The 18,494-nt window shown below is 35.0% G+C and overlaps 1 protein-coding gene across 4 annotated transcripts in view; it reads right to left on the bottom strand.

The window, feature by feature from the left end:
* Window positions 1-3,055: 3,055 nt before the first annotated feature.
* Window positions 3,056-18,494, bottom strand: part of SPEF2 (sperm flagellar 2) — an 89,137-nt gene continuing 73,698 nt past the window's right edge. The window contains exons 30-36 of one of the 4 annotated variants that reach the window (XM_066988287.1): window positions 15,551-15,733; window positions 13,491-13,583; window positions 12,630-12,794; window positions 8,562-8,750; window positions 8,313-8,435; window positions 6,918-7,030; window positions 3,056-3,413 (exon numbers count right to left, since the gene is read on the bottom strand). In XM_066988287.1, the coding sequence (XP_066844388.1) occupies window positions 6,947-7,030; window positions 8,313-8,435; window positions 8,562-8,750; window positions 12,630-12,794; window positions 13,491-13,583; window positions 15,551-15,733 (837 nt within the window). In that variant the 3' untranslated portion in view covers window positions 3,056-3,413; window positions 6,918-6,946. Of the gene's footprint in view, window positions 3,414-6,917; window positions 7,031-8,312; window positions 8,436-8,561; window positions 8,751-12,629; window positions 12,795-13,490; window positions 13,584-15,550; window positions 15,734-18,494 lie in introns of those variants that run through there. The other 3 variants (XM_066988286.1, XM_066988288.1, XR_010827728.1) reach the window with 3 other exon arrangements.

The following is an 18,494-nucleotide window of genomic DNA, read 5'->3' as shown; positions in this document are numbered from 1 at the left end:
CCTTGTAAATGGAAATCTGACATGACCACCCGTTAACTTTTCCTTTGATGAGTTAAAAAGAACAAGTTCCTTGAATTTTCGTGTACAAAACATGATTCCCCATCATTCTCGTGGTTATTCTCTGAACACTTTCCAGTTTTCAACTTTCTGCTTGAAGCTTAGATATTAAACTGAGCAAGATATGACTGTAACTCCACTGCCAAAACTGAGTGCATAGCTACTTAGCTTTCCCCCTTCCTAAATACTGGACCTATTTTGTTCTCTGGGCCCCAACATTATGCTGGGAATCAAAGTCTATTGGATATCCACTGTGAAACTCAATTATAATCAAGTTGTAACAGTTATAAAAAAATAAGTTGGTATTGTCAGGACATACATTCTTTGCTTCTTAAATTATGCCTTTGCCTTGACAATATAGAAATATGTACTGTCTTTCACATGTACTATTTCATACTTCACCATGCAATCCATTTGACTTTTTATTATTCAGCGTAACTTCAGAATTTGTGCTTATTCTCAAACTTTATCAGTAATGATTTTGTTCTATTCCAGGACATTGATAAAACATATACTGTGTGAAAAAGGAGCAAGAATTTAAGAATCCTACCTAAAACAGCAATTCACGATTTTCAGTAGCTGAAGTACCTGTTTACCTCATTGGGATTTACAGATCATAGGAGAACCTTTCTGAGAAGAATACCTTTCTAATTTCCCACAGAGAACATCAGTATGTAAAGTTGGAATTCAACACCTAGTGATTAATGCTGGCTTTTACTAAAGAAATTAGACATGGAAAAAAAGAAAAAATGTAAATTTACTATGCAGTTCTCTTTTGGAAATTTTTAATATCCTCATAGTATTTTTCACACAAGAAGAAGAAGACATAGTCTTGTATGAGTATACATATGTAATGTCTCAAGAATCTGGGGGATGAAATACAATGAAATTTTGACTGAGTTGTACGTGCTGTAAGAAGAAATTATTCTGGTAACAAAGCAGATTAATTTGTATGCATCGTAAAGTCTGTTGTCATAAGTAAAACGAGGATGTTGAGGTTTTAGCATGGTTTGCGGGGGCACAACAGGGTTATATCTGTTTCTAAGATAGTACTTAGCTACAATGTGCCGGTGTGGTTAGCACAAAGCATGTAGACTGCAGAGACACAACATTATTTGCCTGAAGTGATAAGCCTACTGGGTTCTATTTTGAATTTGTATATCATGTATAAATGCTTTGATCTGCTGTGCTAGTCTACCAACTTTTCTTTCAAACTGTCTGAAATCAACTAAGAAATGAACCTGCCATTATTGACACCAAGAAGTTTTAAAAATCTGACAAAATGTTTATAATTTTAATCATCACAGAAAAAAGAATTTATTTTACACATTGGTCTGCTAGATATTGTCTAACTATAACTATGCCAGCTTCTCTTTTTTGCATGCTGGTATTCCTTTTTTGGTACATAATTGTTTTATAGCTCAAGCAGGCAATTTAAAATCCTTGTTAGGAACATCAGAAAATGTTGTGTAAGTGCTATACTGTGTCAAGCAGACTTCACTAAAAAGTTACAAAGATACATTAAAAATGTAAAAATATTCTGTGCAGAGAGCGCTTCTCAACAAAGGTTTGTGGTTCTCTATGAGCTAGCTGACTTCAATGGGACTACTTGTATTCTTAGAGAGCATCATATGTTTGAGTGCTTTGCTGAATCAAACCAGAGAAAGGAAGCTTTAAATGTTTTGTGTGATTGTTACCAGGGTACTGCCAAAATGCAGAAAAAAATACCCCAGAATGACGGAGCAGTGTTCAGGTATGAGTAGGCAGGCGTCTTGGAAGTATTTACTTATTAATTATGTTTCTAATCTAGTAATACATTATAGAGCGCACAAGGTTTGCTATAAGCTTGGGCAGTTGTCAGATTTCAAATTAGAAGTTATACTGAGTTTGGATAATCACAAATACATTCTTGCCATGTCCAGTCTTCCAACAACTTGAAACCGTAGATCAGAAGAATGGGTATCATTGAAAGCCAAGGAGATATTAGACATTTCAGTGTTGAATTCCAGAGGAATTAATTAGAAACAAAAGGTATTCTAAGATTTATATGAAAAAGTTTTGTGAAAATACACAGTTCCCAATATTTTATTTCTAGCCATCATTAGCCACAAGAGAATGAAAAGGTTGAATAAAACTGCAAGGAAACACAAATTTCCTATTAACAAGCACATTTCTATGAAAGCTACTCCAGAACAACCTCCAGGAGAGCCAAAAAGAGTCACATTGGATGTAGAAAAACAAACAACAACTTCAGTAGTAAATAAGGAGAATATCACCAAGACTGCTTAATCTGCCAAAGAATGTAGCAGCTGATAGGTGCCTTCAAGTGCCATAGACATTTTTAGACAAGCACCTATCACACATGAAGACCTGCAATTTGTGGCTGTTGTATGGAGTGTCCCTTAGTACACTATGCTGATTCAAAAATGAATTATGACCGATTACTGAAAACAATTATGTGGAACCCCAATATGAATTACAGTGACTAGCAAACTTATGTGCAGAATTAGCAGTGGAACCACAAATGGTATAGCCCCTACTTTGCTGCTTCTGCAACAAGATAGGAGGAGAGGTTATGGGGCTGGGGGGAGGAGGCAGCAGCCTATGCCACCCAGCCCCTTGGGCTACATGTGGTGCTGCACCACACAAAGAGTCTCTGGAGTTTTAGTGGGTGGCAACAAAGCTGGGCTGTGATGGAAAGTTAGGAAAAAAAGGGTTGGATAACAAAGATTCATCATCTCTGCTATTAACAAGCACTACTTTTTCATGTATATCATGTTGTTTTGGTAGTTTACACTGATCTTATACTGACCATGTTTTCATTTACTTATTTTATTAGCTATGAACTGCATCATTTTTCAAAAAAATAATTAATTTAGAACAAAATTAATCAATATCTTATAAACATTAACAAAATTTGACCAGATATCTTAACTTGTTTACAAAACTTTGATGTACTCTATTCTTCTACCACCTATTAATGAACACAAACAGCTCTATTCAAGTTCAGAAACCAGCTTTTGTTTATTCAGAAATTCCATCAGGATGTTTAAAATGAACTAATAATATTCTTTCCCTGGTTTTGTGTGTGTTTTTAAATTATTATTATTATTATTATTTCTTTAAAGTAACAAATAAACGTAAAATTACTACAAAATTTGTTTCTTTCAATGTTAAATGAATAAATCTTTCCTGTGGAAGGGAGGAGTGGAGATCTAGCACCCATTTCTTACATGCATAACAAAATATATGTTTTCATGAACCACAATTTTTCATGCATTGATATCTTTACATGTTGTGGTTTTCTCACCAATTGACTGTGCTTGTTCAGCTCTCTGGAGAAAGATTTTAATATCCTATGAAAAAGAAAATGAAAAGTTAAAAAGAGGTCATTTCACATAGCAACTTGATCATCTTAAAACTTGTAATAATAAAGTCCGTCTTTCCATCGTGTGAGCTTTCTGACTAGTCACTACAAGTGTGTGATGAAAAATTAACTTCAACGGTGATACATTACTATAAATTGCACTTTTCCTAGGTTACATAAGATGTTTCCCAAAAGGGCACTTAAAACAGCACTGTCATTCAGCTTTAGCACTATATTGAGCACACTGATGAAAACATAACAATATAGTGGCAATTGCAGAAAGAACGTTATTCATAGCAAATTCTAGAAGAGTTACTGATGTCCCATTCTTATCACTGAGATGGTGTTTTCATGTTATCCACACAATCTCATTGCTTTCCATGGTTTTATGAAACTATGGTGTATCAAAACACAGTTCTCAAAGTAAGCAGAAACCTTAAGCGTCTCCTTAACTGTATCATTTAAGTCATTAAAATTCTTGTTTAAAGTTGTTGTTTAAACCAGCAAATATCATTCAGAGCACACAGAGACAAAATTTTCAGTAGTTTCTTTTCTTGTGTGTTCACATTTCAGACTGAACTTAAACAACACATCAAGGAAATAAAAGAAAATAAGTAACTGCAATAGTTGGAATAACACATGCCCCCTTTTAGACATTATAGAGCTGCAGTTTTTTTTTGCAGTTCTGCATCTTTTATAACACAAACTGTGTTATAAAAATACTGTTTATTTTTTATAACACAAAATAAGCGAATATTCAGAATTTTTAAGAAAGAAATGAGTTTAGATTCAAATACATGCTCCAGTATGCATTTGGTGCCTATTTTGAAGATAGAGCCTTTTTTTCAAAAGCATAAGCTGCTTGTATGGAATAATGCCTCACATTACTTGCAATGTATGAGCAGCATTTCAGTGAATACACAACTTGGTTAAAAGATTAATTTTATCAGTCCTTAGTTTTAGAAGGTAGTGCTAACAGTTACCCTGACTCTAAGAAATACTTCAGTTTAAGGAGGCCTACTTCAGTACATTGAGTGAGAAATGAAGTTTCAATTCCGGTTCGACAAAAGTAAATGTTAGCAAATGGAACCTTCAGCAAGCTCATTATCAGTACTTATCACTACCACACAAAGCAGATGAGGATCTCAGTAAACTGTAGTGCTTCTGGCACGATAGAATGTGAATTATGAGTGTTTTAAATTTAAGTACGTGTTCTTGTAAAAAATAAGTTTGAGAAAGCTACTGCTCATCATCACGGAGCAAATGAGATATACAGTCTCTTCCAATACTGTCATTGTGTTCTTGCGTGTGGGAAGTGGAAATTTTATGCTCTAGCAATGCCACAGAAATATATGTTAAATATCAGTCTAAAAGTAAGAATGATATGATCAAAAATTATAACTGGATGAAAAAGAGAGTGATAGAACAGCACTTAAGAATGTGTTAAGCATATGAAAGAAGGTTTCCGCAGGACAGATTTAATTTATGTAGCTACCAGTTTTACAAAGGAAAGCAAAACTAAATAACCTCAAAACATGGGTGAAATAGTCCCCCACAGATTTAGTATGTCTGTATTTAAAGAAGCAGACATAATATTTCTGTTATATTAACAATATTTTTATCATTTTTAATGTAAGGAACATGCTATTTTTCTTGTATATTTGCACTTCTTGTGCTGTTTTTATTGTTTTATGTTATTTTTTTAATGGGATATACATGATCAAGAGAAACATACGTCTCTCATGTAGACCAGGTATTTAAACACTGAGTTTAATTTTCCTTCTCTTGCACACTGGGACATTTAAAACACCACATGAAAAAGTCTTCTCAAGTTTCATAAGTATTACAGCTACTGCCTACAAGTAGACAGTGATTCAGCAATGCTCTTTCCTCCAAAGCATTAAATGTTGTCTATGAACTATATGGTCTGCCTCTTAAACCTTACTGAATAGAATCTTCATGAACTCTTCCTGAGAGAGAATGCATTTTTACTATGCTAAATGACATGTGGAGTTCTGAATGCTTGTTCAGTTCTGCAGTATTAAATGGCTTCTGTGAGTATAAGCAGTTTTTGTAATATTTGCTCAACTTACTAATAAATGTTTTGATAGATATGTTTACTATACATTATTAGAAATCCTAACCCAGTGGAACTTCAATTTAAATGAATATCGGGGTAATGATTCTGAAATGATTAACTAAATCAACAACAATAACAGCCATAATAATATGATAATTACTTTACAAGGAACAAGCCTGATGCATGGACGTATATTGAAAGTATTCAAAAAATAGATATATCAAAATACAATGTGGTATCCCAACCTTCAAAATTATTATTTATTTTTTTTTAAAGGAATTAAGTAGTGGCAACCATACTATTCAGGATTTGAAAGCAGGATAAAAAGTGTAACATAACATTATCAAATGCATAATAGTTTTAACTGAATGGTAATTATTAAGGTACCTTGTTGTCCTCATTAAATGTAAGAATGCAGTTCACTCAAAATAATAGATTAATGAATGTATTAAGAATTGTAGAAGTAAAATACAATGCAGACTATTTAAATTTATCACAATCAAAGCACAGAGTTACTAAAATGCATTATTGTCCTGGGTAATTGTATCTGTGATAGTATCAGGATAGAAGTAGGACAAGTTTTGTAACATGAAATAATAACAGCCCTGAAAATGACCTTAATTTTTATTTTGAGACCAACCCATAGAGTAGAAAAAGCAAATTTGCTTGTTTTTTTCCAGCTGGAAAAATATTCTCTGTTACTACTGAATGTATTTAAAATGATATCATTCAGAATGTAATGAAGTGTCTACATAAACATACAGGATTGGTCTGGCTATACCTAATAAATAAATTTCATCTGATAAGTGGAAAAAAAAATGTTGATTATGGAAAACCACTTGCAAGTTCTAGTCAGGACGAGAAAGACTTCAAATCAGGATGAAAAAGACCAAATGATACAGTAATAGAATTTCCAAGTTTATTCACTTATTGGCATTTGTACTGTGGCTAACAGAAAGGTTGACATAATGCAGGTTGTTGCCAGACTACTGGTGTATGAACTGAAAAAACAAACTCCCTTCAGAAGACATCCATATACCTCACCAGCAGATAATATTCTTTATCAGAGATACTACTGGTTAGAACTGAATAGGCTGTCAAGAGACCAAAGGAATACGGTGCCCCAACATAGATTTTACAAATTGTAAGCTAAATATTTCATTTATGGTTTTCAGCAAAACATTTCATTTTCCACTGTTTATGACTGCAGCAGTAGAAACATTTTAACCTTAAAAACCACACCCTACCTTGCTATATTTATCTTGTAAAAGATCTCAAAATAACAGCACTGTGGTTGGATTTCATTTTTATAGAGATTTTTATAGTCTCTGGAGAATTTCTGAACAAATAATTGATGCTAAAAATATTGTTTACTTATTTTGGAATTGTTTCTTTAGGAAGAAAAAAGTTTACCTGTTCACCAAATATACTTCTATGAATTGTCAGAGGAAGGTCATTCCTGAACGGCATAGATTTCTGACTCGTTCTACATAAAACAATGGCCACTGGTTCTCTATGCATGTTTGCTGGTGAATATAATAATTTGTTTTAAAGTTGAATAAGAACTTGTAGTCTTAGCTCTTCCCTGCTTAAACAGAATTTGAAAGTAAGACTGCAATGCTGATTTCATGCATAAAACAGCAGTCGATATTTACCTGTGCAGTCATGGAATATCATCCTGTCATTCTAAGTACAGAATATGCATTTTAAATGTATACTACAAACTACTCTTCAAGTTGTATAAAATACTTTCTTCTTAAAGTGGTACTGGAAATTTTGATTAAGAATAAACATTCTGCTCTTGATATTCAGCTATTAGTTTGTGAGAAAAGGTTTTCAAAAACAGTACCCTTCCTTGTAAATAGTAGAATATATACATATGGCATTACTCTTTTCACACCATAGTTAAGTGTTACTTTTAGTTGCATCACACTTGCTCTTCATGGGGAACTCGCAGTACGTTGAGTGTGTGTAAAGAATACTTCTTGAGATAGATCATCTATACAACAAAGAGCTCGTTTAAGAAATGTTGTGGTCTACAAGAAACTCAGTGAAATTGGAAAAAAATGTTCAAATTAGGAAATGCAGTACATGATTAAATAAAAAGGATCAGGCAAGATGGCATAGGGAAGGCGAGGGAGGAATAACTTTTCATTCCATGGTGTCTGTCCTCCCAAATTTGCTGAGACATACATTGCATGGGGCTTTGAGCAACCTGGTCTAGTGGATGGTAACCCTACCCATGGCACAGCAGTTGGAAGTAGATAATCTTTAAGGTCCCTTCCAACTCAAACCATTCTGTGATTATATGATTTTATGATTAAAGTAGCCAGGATAGATATGATTGATAGTTATAATATTTAATTGAGTGGTCTTTGTTTTATGTTCTCCTTTTGTATCTTTTCCTACTATAACAAATAAATTTTCACCCTAAACTTCAACAGAGTAAATAGATTCTTTTATTCCTATATCTTGTCTTTTACTAATAAGGAGTATGAGCGATATGATAAATACTGTGCACTTCACTCCTTACAGGGAAAAGCACTGCCACCTGTGACAAGGCAGTAGAAAACTTGGAGGCAGCCATAGGCCAGCTAGACAGGTATAAAAAATTGGTCAGAAAGCACTGCACTCTTTGATGGATGTTTTCATTGACAACGAAAAAACTGATCTAATCTACAATCTTCTACGATGTGTATTTCATCTACACTTCAAATTGACGGTATCTAAATCAAAAACATTTCTGGGATAATGCAAATTTCGATATGCATACTTACAAAGTTTGTGGTCCCTGAAAGCAATACTTACAATAAGCTTGTACTCTTGATACCCGTTGATCAAGTCTTGAATGAAAGGATGCTTCAAAAGGAATTCAACTGGAATAGGTGTCAGATCTTCAGCATCTAATTCTTTGTATATTTTTATGAAATGCTTTAAGAAAAAATAATAACTGTTCAAGTTGTTGAGTAAGTGTTTAAAAAAACAGAGGAAAGACTACAGCAGGTATTTGTGTAACATAATGTAAGGTACAAAACCTCCTTTGAATCACCAGACTACCTTATCATATCTGCCTTCCTTCTCTGAGCTACTAAATCTATGATTATCTTCATCTGTACACGCTCCATCATGAAACACTTTGAGTAGAGTTGCCAGTGAAATTTTTCCTTCACCTGTGTAATTCAAGACTTCACTTTCATCTTCTATTAAAGGTCCCTCATTTGTCACTACATCGATGTAAGGAAAAGCCTAAGAAAATAAAGCATGGGTGTAAAACTTAGTCAATAGGTCATCTGTTTCATGTAAGTATTTGTTAAGGATCAATGGATTATACTTTTAAACTTCAGTTCTTACAAAAAAAAAAAAAAAAAAAGTCATCAACCTATACAAAATTATCCACCAAACTATGAGATGAAGGAATGGGTCCTGACAGTCCAGAAATATCTATGATGTTGACAACAGTAAAAACTGAATAATCATCTTTTTCCAGGAACCTGGCCAATGTTCCTCTGAGAAATTAATATTTTTCAGAACAACAAAGCATAATAATACTTAACAGTTACAATTTACAATACACTACCAAGAACTTTTTATTTACATGAGTAAGCTTAGTAATTCATAGAATCATAGAATTATCTAGGTTGGAAAAGAACTTCAAGATCATCAAGTCCAACCATAATCCTGACCTACCAAGTCCCATCACTAAACAATGTCCTTCAGTGCAACATCCACATATCTCTTAAATGCTTCAATGGATGGTGGGGGTTGGACTTCCCTGAGCAGCCACTTCTAATGCTTAACAACTCTTTCCACAATGAAATTTTTCCCAATGTCCAAAGTAAACCTCCCTAGTGCAACTTGAAGCTGTTTCCTTGTGTCCTTGTCACCTGAGAGAATAACACCCTCCTCACTGCAAACTCCTTTCAGAAAGTTGCGGAGAGCGTTGAAGTCTCCCTCAGCCTTCTCTTCTTCAGAATAAACAACCCCAATTCCTTCAGCTGGTCCTCATAAGTCTTGTTTACTAGTCCCTTCACCAGCTTCATTGCTTTTCTTTGCACATGCTCGAGCAACTCAATATCCTTCTTGTAGTGAGGGCCCAAAACTGAACACAGTATTCACAGTGCAGTCTCACCAGTGTCAAATACAAGGGGACAATCTCTCCCTGAGTGATTTGCACCAGAAAGTAATAAATCAAATCAAATACAGTAGATCATAGTTTGGAGAAATTTGCTTCCCACAAATTCTGGATGTTCACATGAAAAAAGCAGCATGAATTTTCTAGTCCAATACAAAGAGTCACTGTATGAAATTCATTTTGTTTAAGAGTTAAATAGGCTCACCAGCTCTCCGCAGAAAAAAAGTGAGAAAGGCTTTATGCAGAAAAATCAGGTGTTTGGTATATTGTTTGTTATAAACAAGCGACAAGATATCTTTGTGATGACACTAGAGATGACCAAAGAGAAAAACAAAGAACAACAACAACAAAAACCACTCCAGAGATTTGTCATCACAAAGATGAGAAAGGACCTCATGAAGCTGAACAACACTTTTTCTAGATTAGCCTACTCTGTAGGATAACCATTAACAACAATAGGAAAGTTCATTTAATTCAACATACCATTTTCCTCTTTATTAGGAAGGACACACTGCTGAGATTCAGACATGTTTGTGGTACATGCCTTGTGCATTAATACATTCCTTTTTCAGTACAGGAAGAGCAGGTCACTGATCCACTGATTTTTTTTTTTTTTAAACACTCCGCAGTGGAGAATATAAAAATATCAGCTCTTAGATACAGCACGCTCACTGTACCATTTACGTTTAGCTAAAAGATCTACACGACAAACAACGAAATAATTGAGACCTAAAAGCTAAGCATTTGAAGATAGTACAAGCAACAAAAATCTCTAGAACGTGTTTGCCTGATCTTCTCTCATTAATATAATTAAATTTTCAGAACTATTTCTTTAGGAAGCTTCCAGTCAAGAGTCATTACAATACCAGCAAAAAATGAAAAACAAGAAACAGAGAAGAGACGAATGAAATTAGGTGTCTTTGTATAAGTGTCTGTTTATAAACTCAGAATAAGCTGGATAGCTCTTTATATTCTACTGATGAATATTCCACTGATAATATTTATTGGATTTCCAGTATCTATAATGAGAATTTGGAGATTTAGATCACATGTAAGCAACCACAGGTAGACAACAGTTTAGGTTCATAATTTGGAGCTGAATACTACTTTGGATGTCTTCAGGGACCTAAGCCTTTCTATCTGATGGCTCAATTAAGGATGACACAATACCAACTCATAATTTACATTTTGCCCCCTTGTGGTTGTTGAATATCCTGCATGAAATGCTGGCCCTACTGAAGCCTATGGTTAAACTCACATTAATTTCAGAGAAGCAGGATTTTATTAATTCTCCCTCTCTCTCAGTATTCAATGGGACTGGTAAGGGTATGCATACAGAAGACAAGGTATAAGAAAAGAAAAGAAAAAAGATTAAAATTATGTTCTATCAGCCCTGTGATACCTACTTAGAAGAGACAACTATAAAGCCACATAGAATCTACATATGCAAGCAGTTCATTTAGAATCTAATTCTTAGATGTTTCTAGATTTCTAAGGGACTCTCCAAGATGAATTAGGCAAATACACTGTCCGTATAATACATTGAGAGATATGCATCATAGCACGTATAAATCTTGCCCCTCAGAGATAAATTTTTAATTCTAGATTGGAGGGAAATGTTTTCCTCCACCTGTGACTCATAGCCTTTCATGAAGCCTTTCACATTTAGGTGATAATGCACATGCAGTTACAGAAGTCCCAATCAAAAGAACAAAACCAAACAAAAAGCGCTGAGGAGAACAGGTTGTGTTGTTTTATATCCAATGACCAGAGAGCTAGAACTTTCCTCTGGAATATGGGGTACTAAGTTCAGATCTGCTGTATCTAAGTGGGAGCACAGTCTTCTCCTTTCTGTGCTCTCCTTTTTTTTTTTTTTTTTTTTTTTTTTTAATGAAAGGTGAAAAGGTAATTGGTATATTCAGACTCTCACACTGACACTTTAAAAACTTCTATTACTTCCCTCTCCAGTCAATTGGAAATAATTCTTCACTCACTTCACATGTTCCCTTTCCAAAACTGTGTTGTGCAAAGCAAAAGCAGACAGAGGGGAGTACAATAATATATGTCATAAGTGATGAAAAGTAATTATGAATATGTATGAAATAACACTGTGTGGTAAAATAATGTCCTTTCTCTACTGTTTCTGGAGAGTATAGCAGTATTTTAAGTACTAGAAAAATGCCAGAGTCACTGTAGTTGTGACAGCATATGAAACATTTTATTATCTGGAAGAGCAAGCTCTTTCCAACGTGTATACTGATATATATCGTATGTTTCAAAAAGTGACCTATACTTCAGCAACATGCAATTAATGTATTTAGTGCATTTACTAATGGCAGTTAGGAGTCTTTAAAAAAAACGGGAAATTAATAACATACTTCAGAAACACTAACATCATTCAAAAGCTGAGCTTTATGTGATGTGACCATACATTCATCATGTATTAAAACAACTCATACTCTAAAAAAATTTTTTTTAATTATTTCACATTAAATAGTTAGTATTAAGCCTTCTGATTTACAGGCAAACTATAAAACAATAACAAAGGTGTATATACTTTTAAATATCTCAAAGAAACATAGTGTGAAAGAAAGTAAAGAGCAGCAATAAAGCAGGTTTTATATCATGAGATGACAATATCACAAACTACATCATAGTCCTACTCATGTGGACTGGTAGCCGGACTAAGACTAGGTCAGAGAATGTCCTCAGTTTTTACCCCCCCAACCGTACAGGGAGTAGTTACCAGGAAATATCTTAAAATTTTGTTATTATTTAACAAGCAACATTTTAGACTTTTGGAAGAATACTTCTGAGTATTAGTACCAAAATTACTGGGACTGTTTGCAGAGTTCCCATGAAGTCAGTGGGACTGTTTGTGAAGGCTGGATCTACTCAGTATATGGATATGTCCAGAAATCGAGCTAACCTATAATTTAGCAAGCATCACTACTATTCTCTCATATTTTACTTAAATATTTTACCCCACATACAAGAGAAGATTCTTCTTTTCTATGAATATATGTTCCAGCAGCAATGCTAAGTGCTCGGTAGACACCTTCAACAGGATCAGAATGAGCAGCAAAATAAAGTAGCATCTCAGTATAGTTGAATAGAGCAGGATCTTGTCTGGTGTCAGCAAATAAGCTGAAGAAAAACTACAAAAGGACAAAAATATTTACATTAATTTCTACTAATGAATGTTGATAAAATACAAATCAAAAGCTATACAGAAGAGGATGACAAAGTAATGACAGCTGAAAAGTGATACTATCCTTAAAAATGTGTTGAGGTTGTGTAAATTGAGATAAATAGTTGTGTCTGAGTCATTCAAGGAAACAGAAACTGTACTATTTTATTTTTTCAGAGTGAGGATTTTAGCAGAAAAGAAGAAATTCACCAAATGTGATATAATTATAGGTAGGCCTAAACCTTTTTCCTGTATTCAGATTACACCTGCATCTCCCTCTTCCACAGTGATGTCCATGAGCTTAGATGCAGGGATCATTTGCCTCTCATTCTTTACAAAGTTGTTCACTGTATAGCAAAATTTATGTGGTTCAACATAGTTGAACATGGTTCAACAGAGAACAGAAATAATTAAGTTTTTCTGAGAAGACTATGATTTAGAATACTAAAGGACAATTCATAGATTCCTGTCCCTGATTTCCACATTATTTCTAACTTTGAGGTTTTTATACATGGAAGCCATATTCTGAAGTACCACCTGACCTTAAAATCCACTGAAACATTGCAGCAATTATGGAAGAAGAGACCTAAGAAACTTCAGAATGAGAACTCTTGTGTTAGAATAGTAAGTGGTCTCTTCAAAATATCTATGTTTTCAAAGTTACCTTTATGAGATGTCCTAGCCTATCAAAAGGCAAAGGTTCTGTGCAACCTTTTGTACTGTTTAGATCTTCATTTCCAGTAAACCATAAGCCAACCTGAGAAAGAAAAAAAAGTCGTTTATTTTCACACCTTAAAAAAAGTGGTCTTTATGCTCTGTAACTGTTGAATAGACTAGTTACTGGGAGCTTGATTCAGGGATTTAATCAAGCTGAATTTGTTATTAATATATTTGTTATTAATATACAATGACATCAGTTTAATTAACTGTTTGGACTTTGTAACAGATACTTTAGGAATTATTGAAAATTGAACAGCGAAGTGACACTATGCTCTTGAAAAAGGTGAAAATTAACTATGTAGTTCTAAACTTAAACTGCTCAAGAAGCAGAATATGATGCAGAATTTCTGTGTGTGTTCCTGTTAGGGTATCCTCTGCTACCCTGTTGCTTTTGTCTTAACTACTCTTTTGGAAACAATTGTCCAAACCCTTCAGTGCAACCAGGGAAAGAATCATAGCTGTTCCCACACATGCCTACTTCCAGCAACAAATAAGTGTCCTGTAATGATTAAAGAGCTACATCTACTCCAGCATGCTAAACCTGCCCACATTTATATAGGCCTCTTCTGAAAAAAAGGATCTTCAACTGAGAGTTACCTGTGTGTTTATAAACCTTCTAGTCCTTTTCAGTCCTTAACCAACTGCACAAGACTGTAGTTTTAGAGTCAGTAGTCTCAGGGAAGTTTGGAAGAACTAACAGGGGTAGGTCAATAAACAAACGAATGTACACACTTGCATGTTTACCTTGAGCTGACTGAATGGGAGCCATTTCTGATCCTGAAGTGCGTAAATGTTTTGATCAGTTAGTATTACTTTATAATTAGGATCCTATGTTTAAAATGTTAATTCGCAGCCTTGAATGTCTTAAATCTGTTTATTTGTATACTCTCAAATTTCAGTAAAAATTACCATAATAGACAAATGGATGCAGCATGTAGACCTGCAAATTTTGTGGGTTTTCTTGCTTTGCAGAATTTTACTTCTTTTTTTTTTTTTTTTACCAGTATTTGGTGGGATGTGGTTCTGCAGAAAGTTTTCAATTAATCAGAGAAGTTCTGAAACAGGCAGGTTTCTGGAATAACACAGCCTTTATTTAATTTTGGAATAAATCTAATGTTAGACATTTTTAAAACAAACTACATTAAAGGTTCTATGAAATTTGTTTAAAACATTTCGGAAATTATTTTAGTATCACCAAATCCAAACTGACAGAGCTATGAAATATTTGTGTGTACATTCATACACATACACACACACACATATATACACATATATATTGGCTAGTGCACATTAAAAGACTGAACCAGCAGTCATCCTAAGATTAAAAATCCAAAGTAAAACTGAAAATTTATAGAAGTAGGTCAAATATGTTAAAAGGAAAAAAAAAAAAAAGTATTCTTAATACTTTTTTACAAAACTTGCTTCTTTAAAAACAGTTCTAAACCTTGCAAAGTTTTAAATAGAACTTTTTTTTAAACAAAAGAATGGATCAAATAATTGTTTAATTTCCTATATATTCAAGGTCTGAAAAACAATCTTCATTTGCAAAAAAAATCCTTATTGGAAAAATTCTCAAAATATTTAATTAAATTGGAGCTGGTGAGACCAAATTAAAATATTTGTTTTTGTTTGGGGCAATTTTTCTGTGTTATGGGACTTATACAGTGTCAATCAATAGTAGTGTCAGCTAATTGTAGTTCAAATGCTCACAGAATAGTTTCTTTAGGACAGGAAGGATTTTCTTTTTAAATTATTTTATGGCTTAAATAGGAAACAATTAAAATGTAAGATTAATTAGGCTGATTTTTGTAATTAATATATATGGATAAGATAAATATTTGGCCCTCAATTTTCTGAAGACAATTTTCACTAGAAAGCACCCTCAAATAGCAAAGCATTTAAAATTCAGGCTGATTTTTCTAAGTTTGAATAAACCTGACAATACATCATTCAATTCAAAGAGATTAACAAATGAATATTACTCAAAGAGAAAAGAATTATAACCTGCATATAGCGTTCCTGTGTAACTAAGCCTGATCCACCTACATCAATAGACTTGAAGATACGGAGAGTTTTGAGAAGTTGTGTCAGAGATGGCACTGGCCAAGGCTGTGCTGCTGCTAAAAGGAATCTGCGCCAGTCAATCAGTTCTGAGTTCACTGTGAATGCAGATGTCAGATTTTGCAACTATAAAAAGAAAATAAATATTGCCAAATATGTATGCATAAACATATACTTTCTATATATTATGCATACTTAGTTCTTTTTCCTATTTAGGATGGACAAGATTATCCATTGAGATTTGTATATGTCAAAGATACATCAAAGATGTATAAAGGATTCAGAGTTCTTTCTACTTCCTCCTTGTCTGCACAGTGTAGTTACACTGACACATTTATGAAATTTACAGCTTATAGTGACTTTACAGTAACTCCAATGGAAGCACAAGCATAGTTCCACTTAGTAAATAAGAGGCTTTATACAGTAAAAACACTGATATTTTCTCACTGCCCTCAAGTGCTTATGCCTCATGTCCTCATGAGAAGCATCTGTGGTTCACCCCAAACTCTTGGAGCACTGCCACTCTCCTACCTCTTTCCCCTGTACAGTGAGCATCTGAGTTTTGAGGGAGAGCAAGAGCCTTACAAATTAGTTTCAAGACTCTGATTTCTTTCAGAATGTATGGCTAACTCTGTATCTGTCATGGATGGAAATTATATGTACTTCACTCGTAACAGAGAAGAAGCAATGTATTTTATTGATATAATGTAGTGATCTAACAAAGCTTAATCATAAATAAGACAAAAATAAGATTTGAGACAGTGAGGTACACTTGGATATTTACTGTATAGAGGGCAGGGTCAAACAAATGGTCAAGAGACCCTGACAGTCACGAGGTTCAGAGTGGACCCCCTTGCTTTCTAAACTCCTGCTCAGAGAGGTGCCTAGGTGTGGCTGGATTCAAACTTAGTCCCACAGTTGGTCAATGATTTATGTCCAAAGGATTATATGTGCACAACCAATCTAAGATGTAATTCTAGCAAAGCTTACAAAGTTTAGCAAGCTATCAGCCACTTACTATCTGCTGCAGATAAGGAATCTCTCAACAGTAAGGAATCTCTCAGCCTTGAGGGGCAGACCTTGTGAGGCATCCCTACTCAAGGGGACATCCTGGCCTGCAGCCCACTGCCATGCAGGAGAGATCAAAGGGCTCTTGGCTCACTCTTTATAGGGTGAGATAGAATCATAGAATCATTAATGTTGGAAAAGACCTTCACGATCATCTGGTCTAACCATCACCCTACCACCAATAGACACCCACTAAACCATGTCCCTAAGCATTATGTCCAACCTTTCCTTGAACACCGCCAGGGATGATGACTCCACCACCTCCCTGGGCAACCCGTTCCAATGCCTGACTACTGTTTCTGAGAAGAAACATCTCCTAATTTCCAGTCTAAACCTCTCCTGGCACAACTTGATGCCATTCCCTCTAGTCCTATCTCTAGTTATCTGTGAGAAGAGGCCGACCCCCTGCTCCTTACACCTTCCTTTCAGGCAGTTGTAGAGAGCAATAAGGTCTTCCCTGAGCCTTCTCTTCTCCAGACTGAACAACCCCGGTTCCCTCAGACTCTCCTCGTAGGACTTTGGTCCAGACCCTTCACCAGCTTTGTAACCCTTCTCTGGACATGCTCCAGACCCTTGATGTCTTTCCTGTAGTGAGGGGTCCAAAACTGAACACAGTACTTGATGTGCAGCCTCACCAGAGCTGAGTACAGGGGGATGATCACCTCCCCGGTCTTGCTGGCTACACTATTCCTGATACAAGCTATTTACACTATTCCTGATACAGGATGATTGACTAACAGTCATATCTGTATACTATAGATGTTGTGTAACTATAGATGTTAGTTTCTTCCAAATTTGGCTTGAGACAGACATTGACCAGCACTGATGGTCAGGTGAGCACACTGCTCAGCTAGCCTCTTGGCTGTTGTATTGTTAACTGTCCCTCATGAATCCACTGTGACCAGATGGCACCCATCATGACTGCTGCTGGTGGTTATCTTCTTAAGCAGGGTTATGGAAAATAAAGCTGGGAAGGCTGTGGGGAGTTGGAGGTACACCATCATATTATCACTAAATAAAACAGGCCAGAGACCATTGTTTGTCACTGAGGCTAACTGGCATGTGCAGTTGGTAAACATCTAAATAAATACTCCCGCTTCCTAAATAGGGGGTTATACTTAAGCTGCCTATGAGATAATAGTCCTTAGTGTGTGCTAGTGGGGAACTGAACTGACAATTTAGTAGCATGAGTACAAAATTTAGTAAGTGCTTGGGCCTGTACCTTGGCCCTATTTTGCTTACTCTTTCAGGTATTCACCACATGGGTTTTCTTTGTTCCAGAAGTGTTTTCAGTTATCAAAAACAATTAATAGAAAAGCTGCTTTGCAGCTTGCCATGTATTCTTTTACAGCTGAGGATGCAGTATGTGGATAGCAGGGTGAGGTCCTGATCACAAACAGGGAAATATATGTAAGATCTCCTGATAGAGCATTGTGAAGGACGTAACGAATCTGGCACAGTTCATTTCTGCACTATTGGTGTGGTGAGAACTTACTATGTTCCTCTATACTATGTTCTTCTCCAAATACTGATTTCCTTGTCAAGTGTCTGGTTGGTTTCAGACTGGATTTACAGACGGAAGAAATGTATTTAGAGGGCTTAGGGCCTTAGGCAACACAGAGTGAATCAATTCAATAATGTTGTAGATGCCATCTGTCCTAAAACTGGCAAGTATAGCACTGCTTACTTTAATTTCAAAACTTATTTGAAATTACATTAAGTCACAAACTGTAAAGATGAAATGGTGACTTCAGTTCAGAATAGCTTCTGCAGAATAAACTTACACTTTAGGTCAAGCTTCATTCATTTCCTTTAGCAT

Source organism: Anser cygnoides, chromosome Z, assembly GCF_040182565.1.
Source record: "Anser cygnoides isolate HZ-2024a breed goose chromosome Z, Taihu_goose_T2T_genome, whole genome shotgun sequence".
Lineage (NCBI taxonomy): Eukaryota > Metazoa > Chordata > Aves > Anseriformes > Anatidae > Anser > Anser cygnoides.
This window is presented reverse-complemented; position numbering and strand designations above follow the sequence as displayed.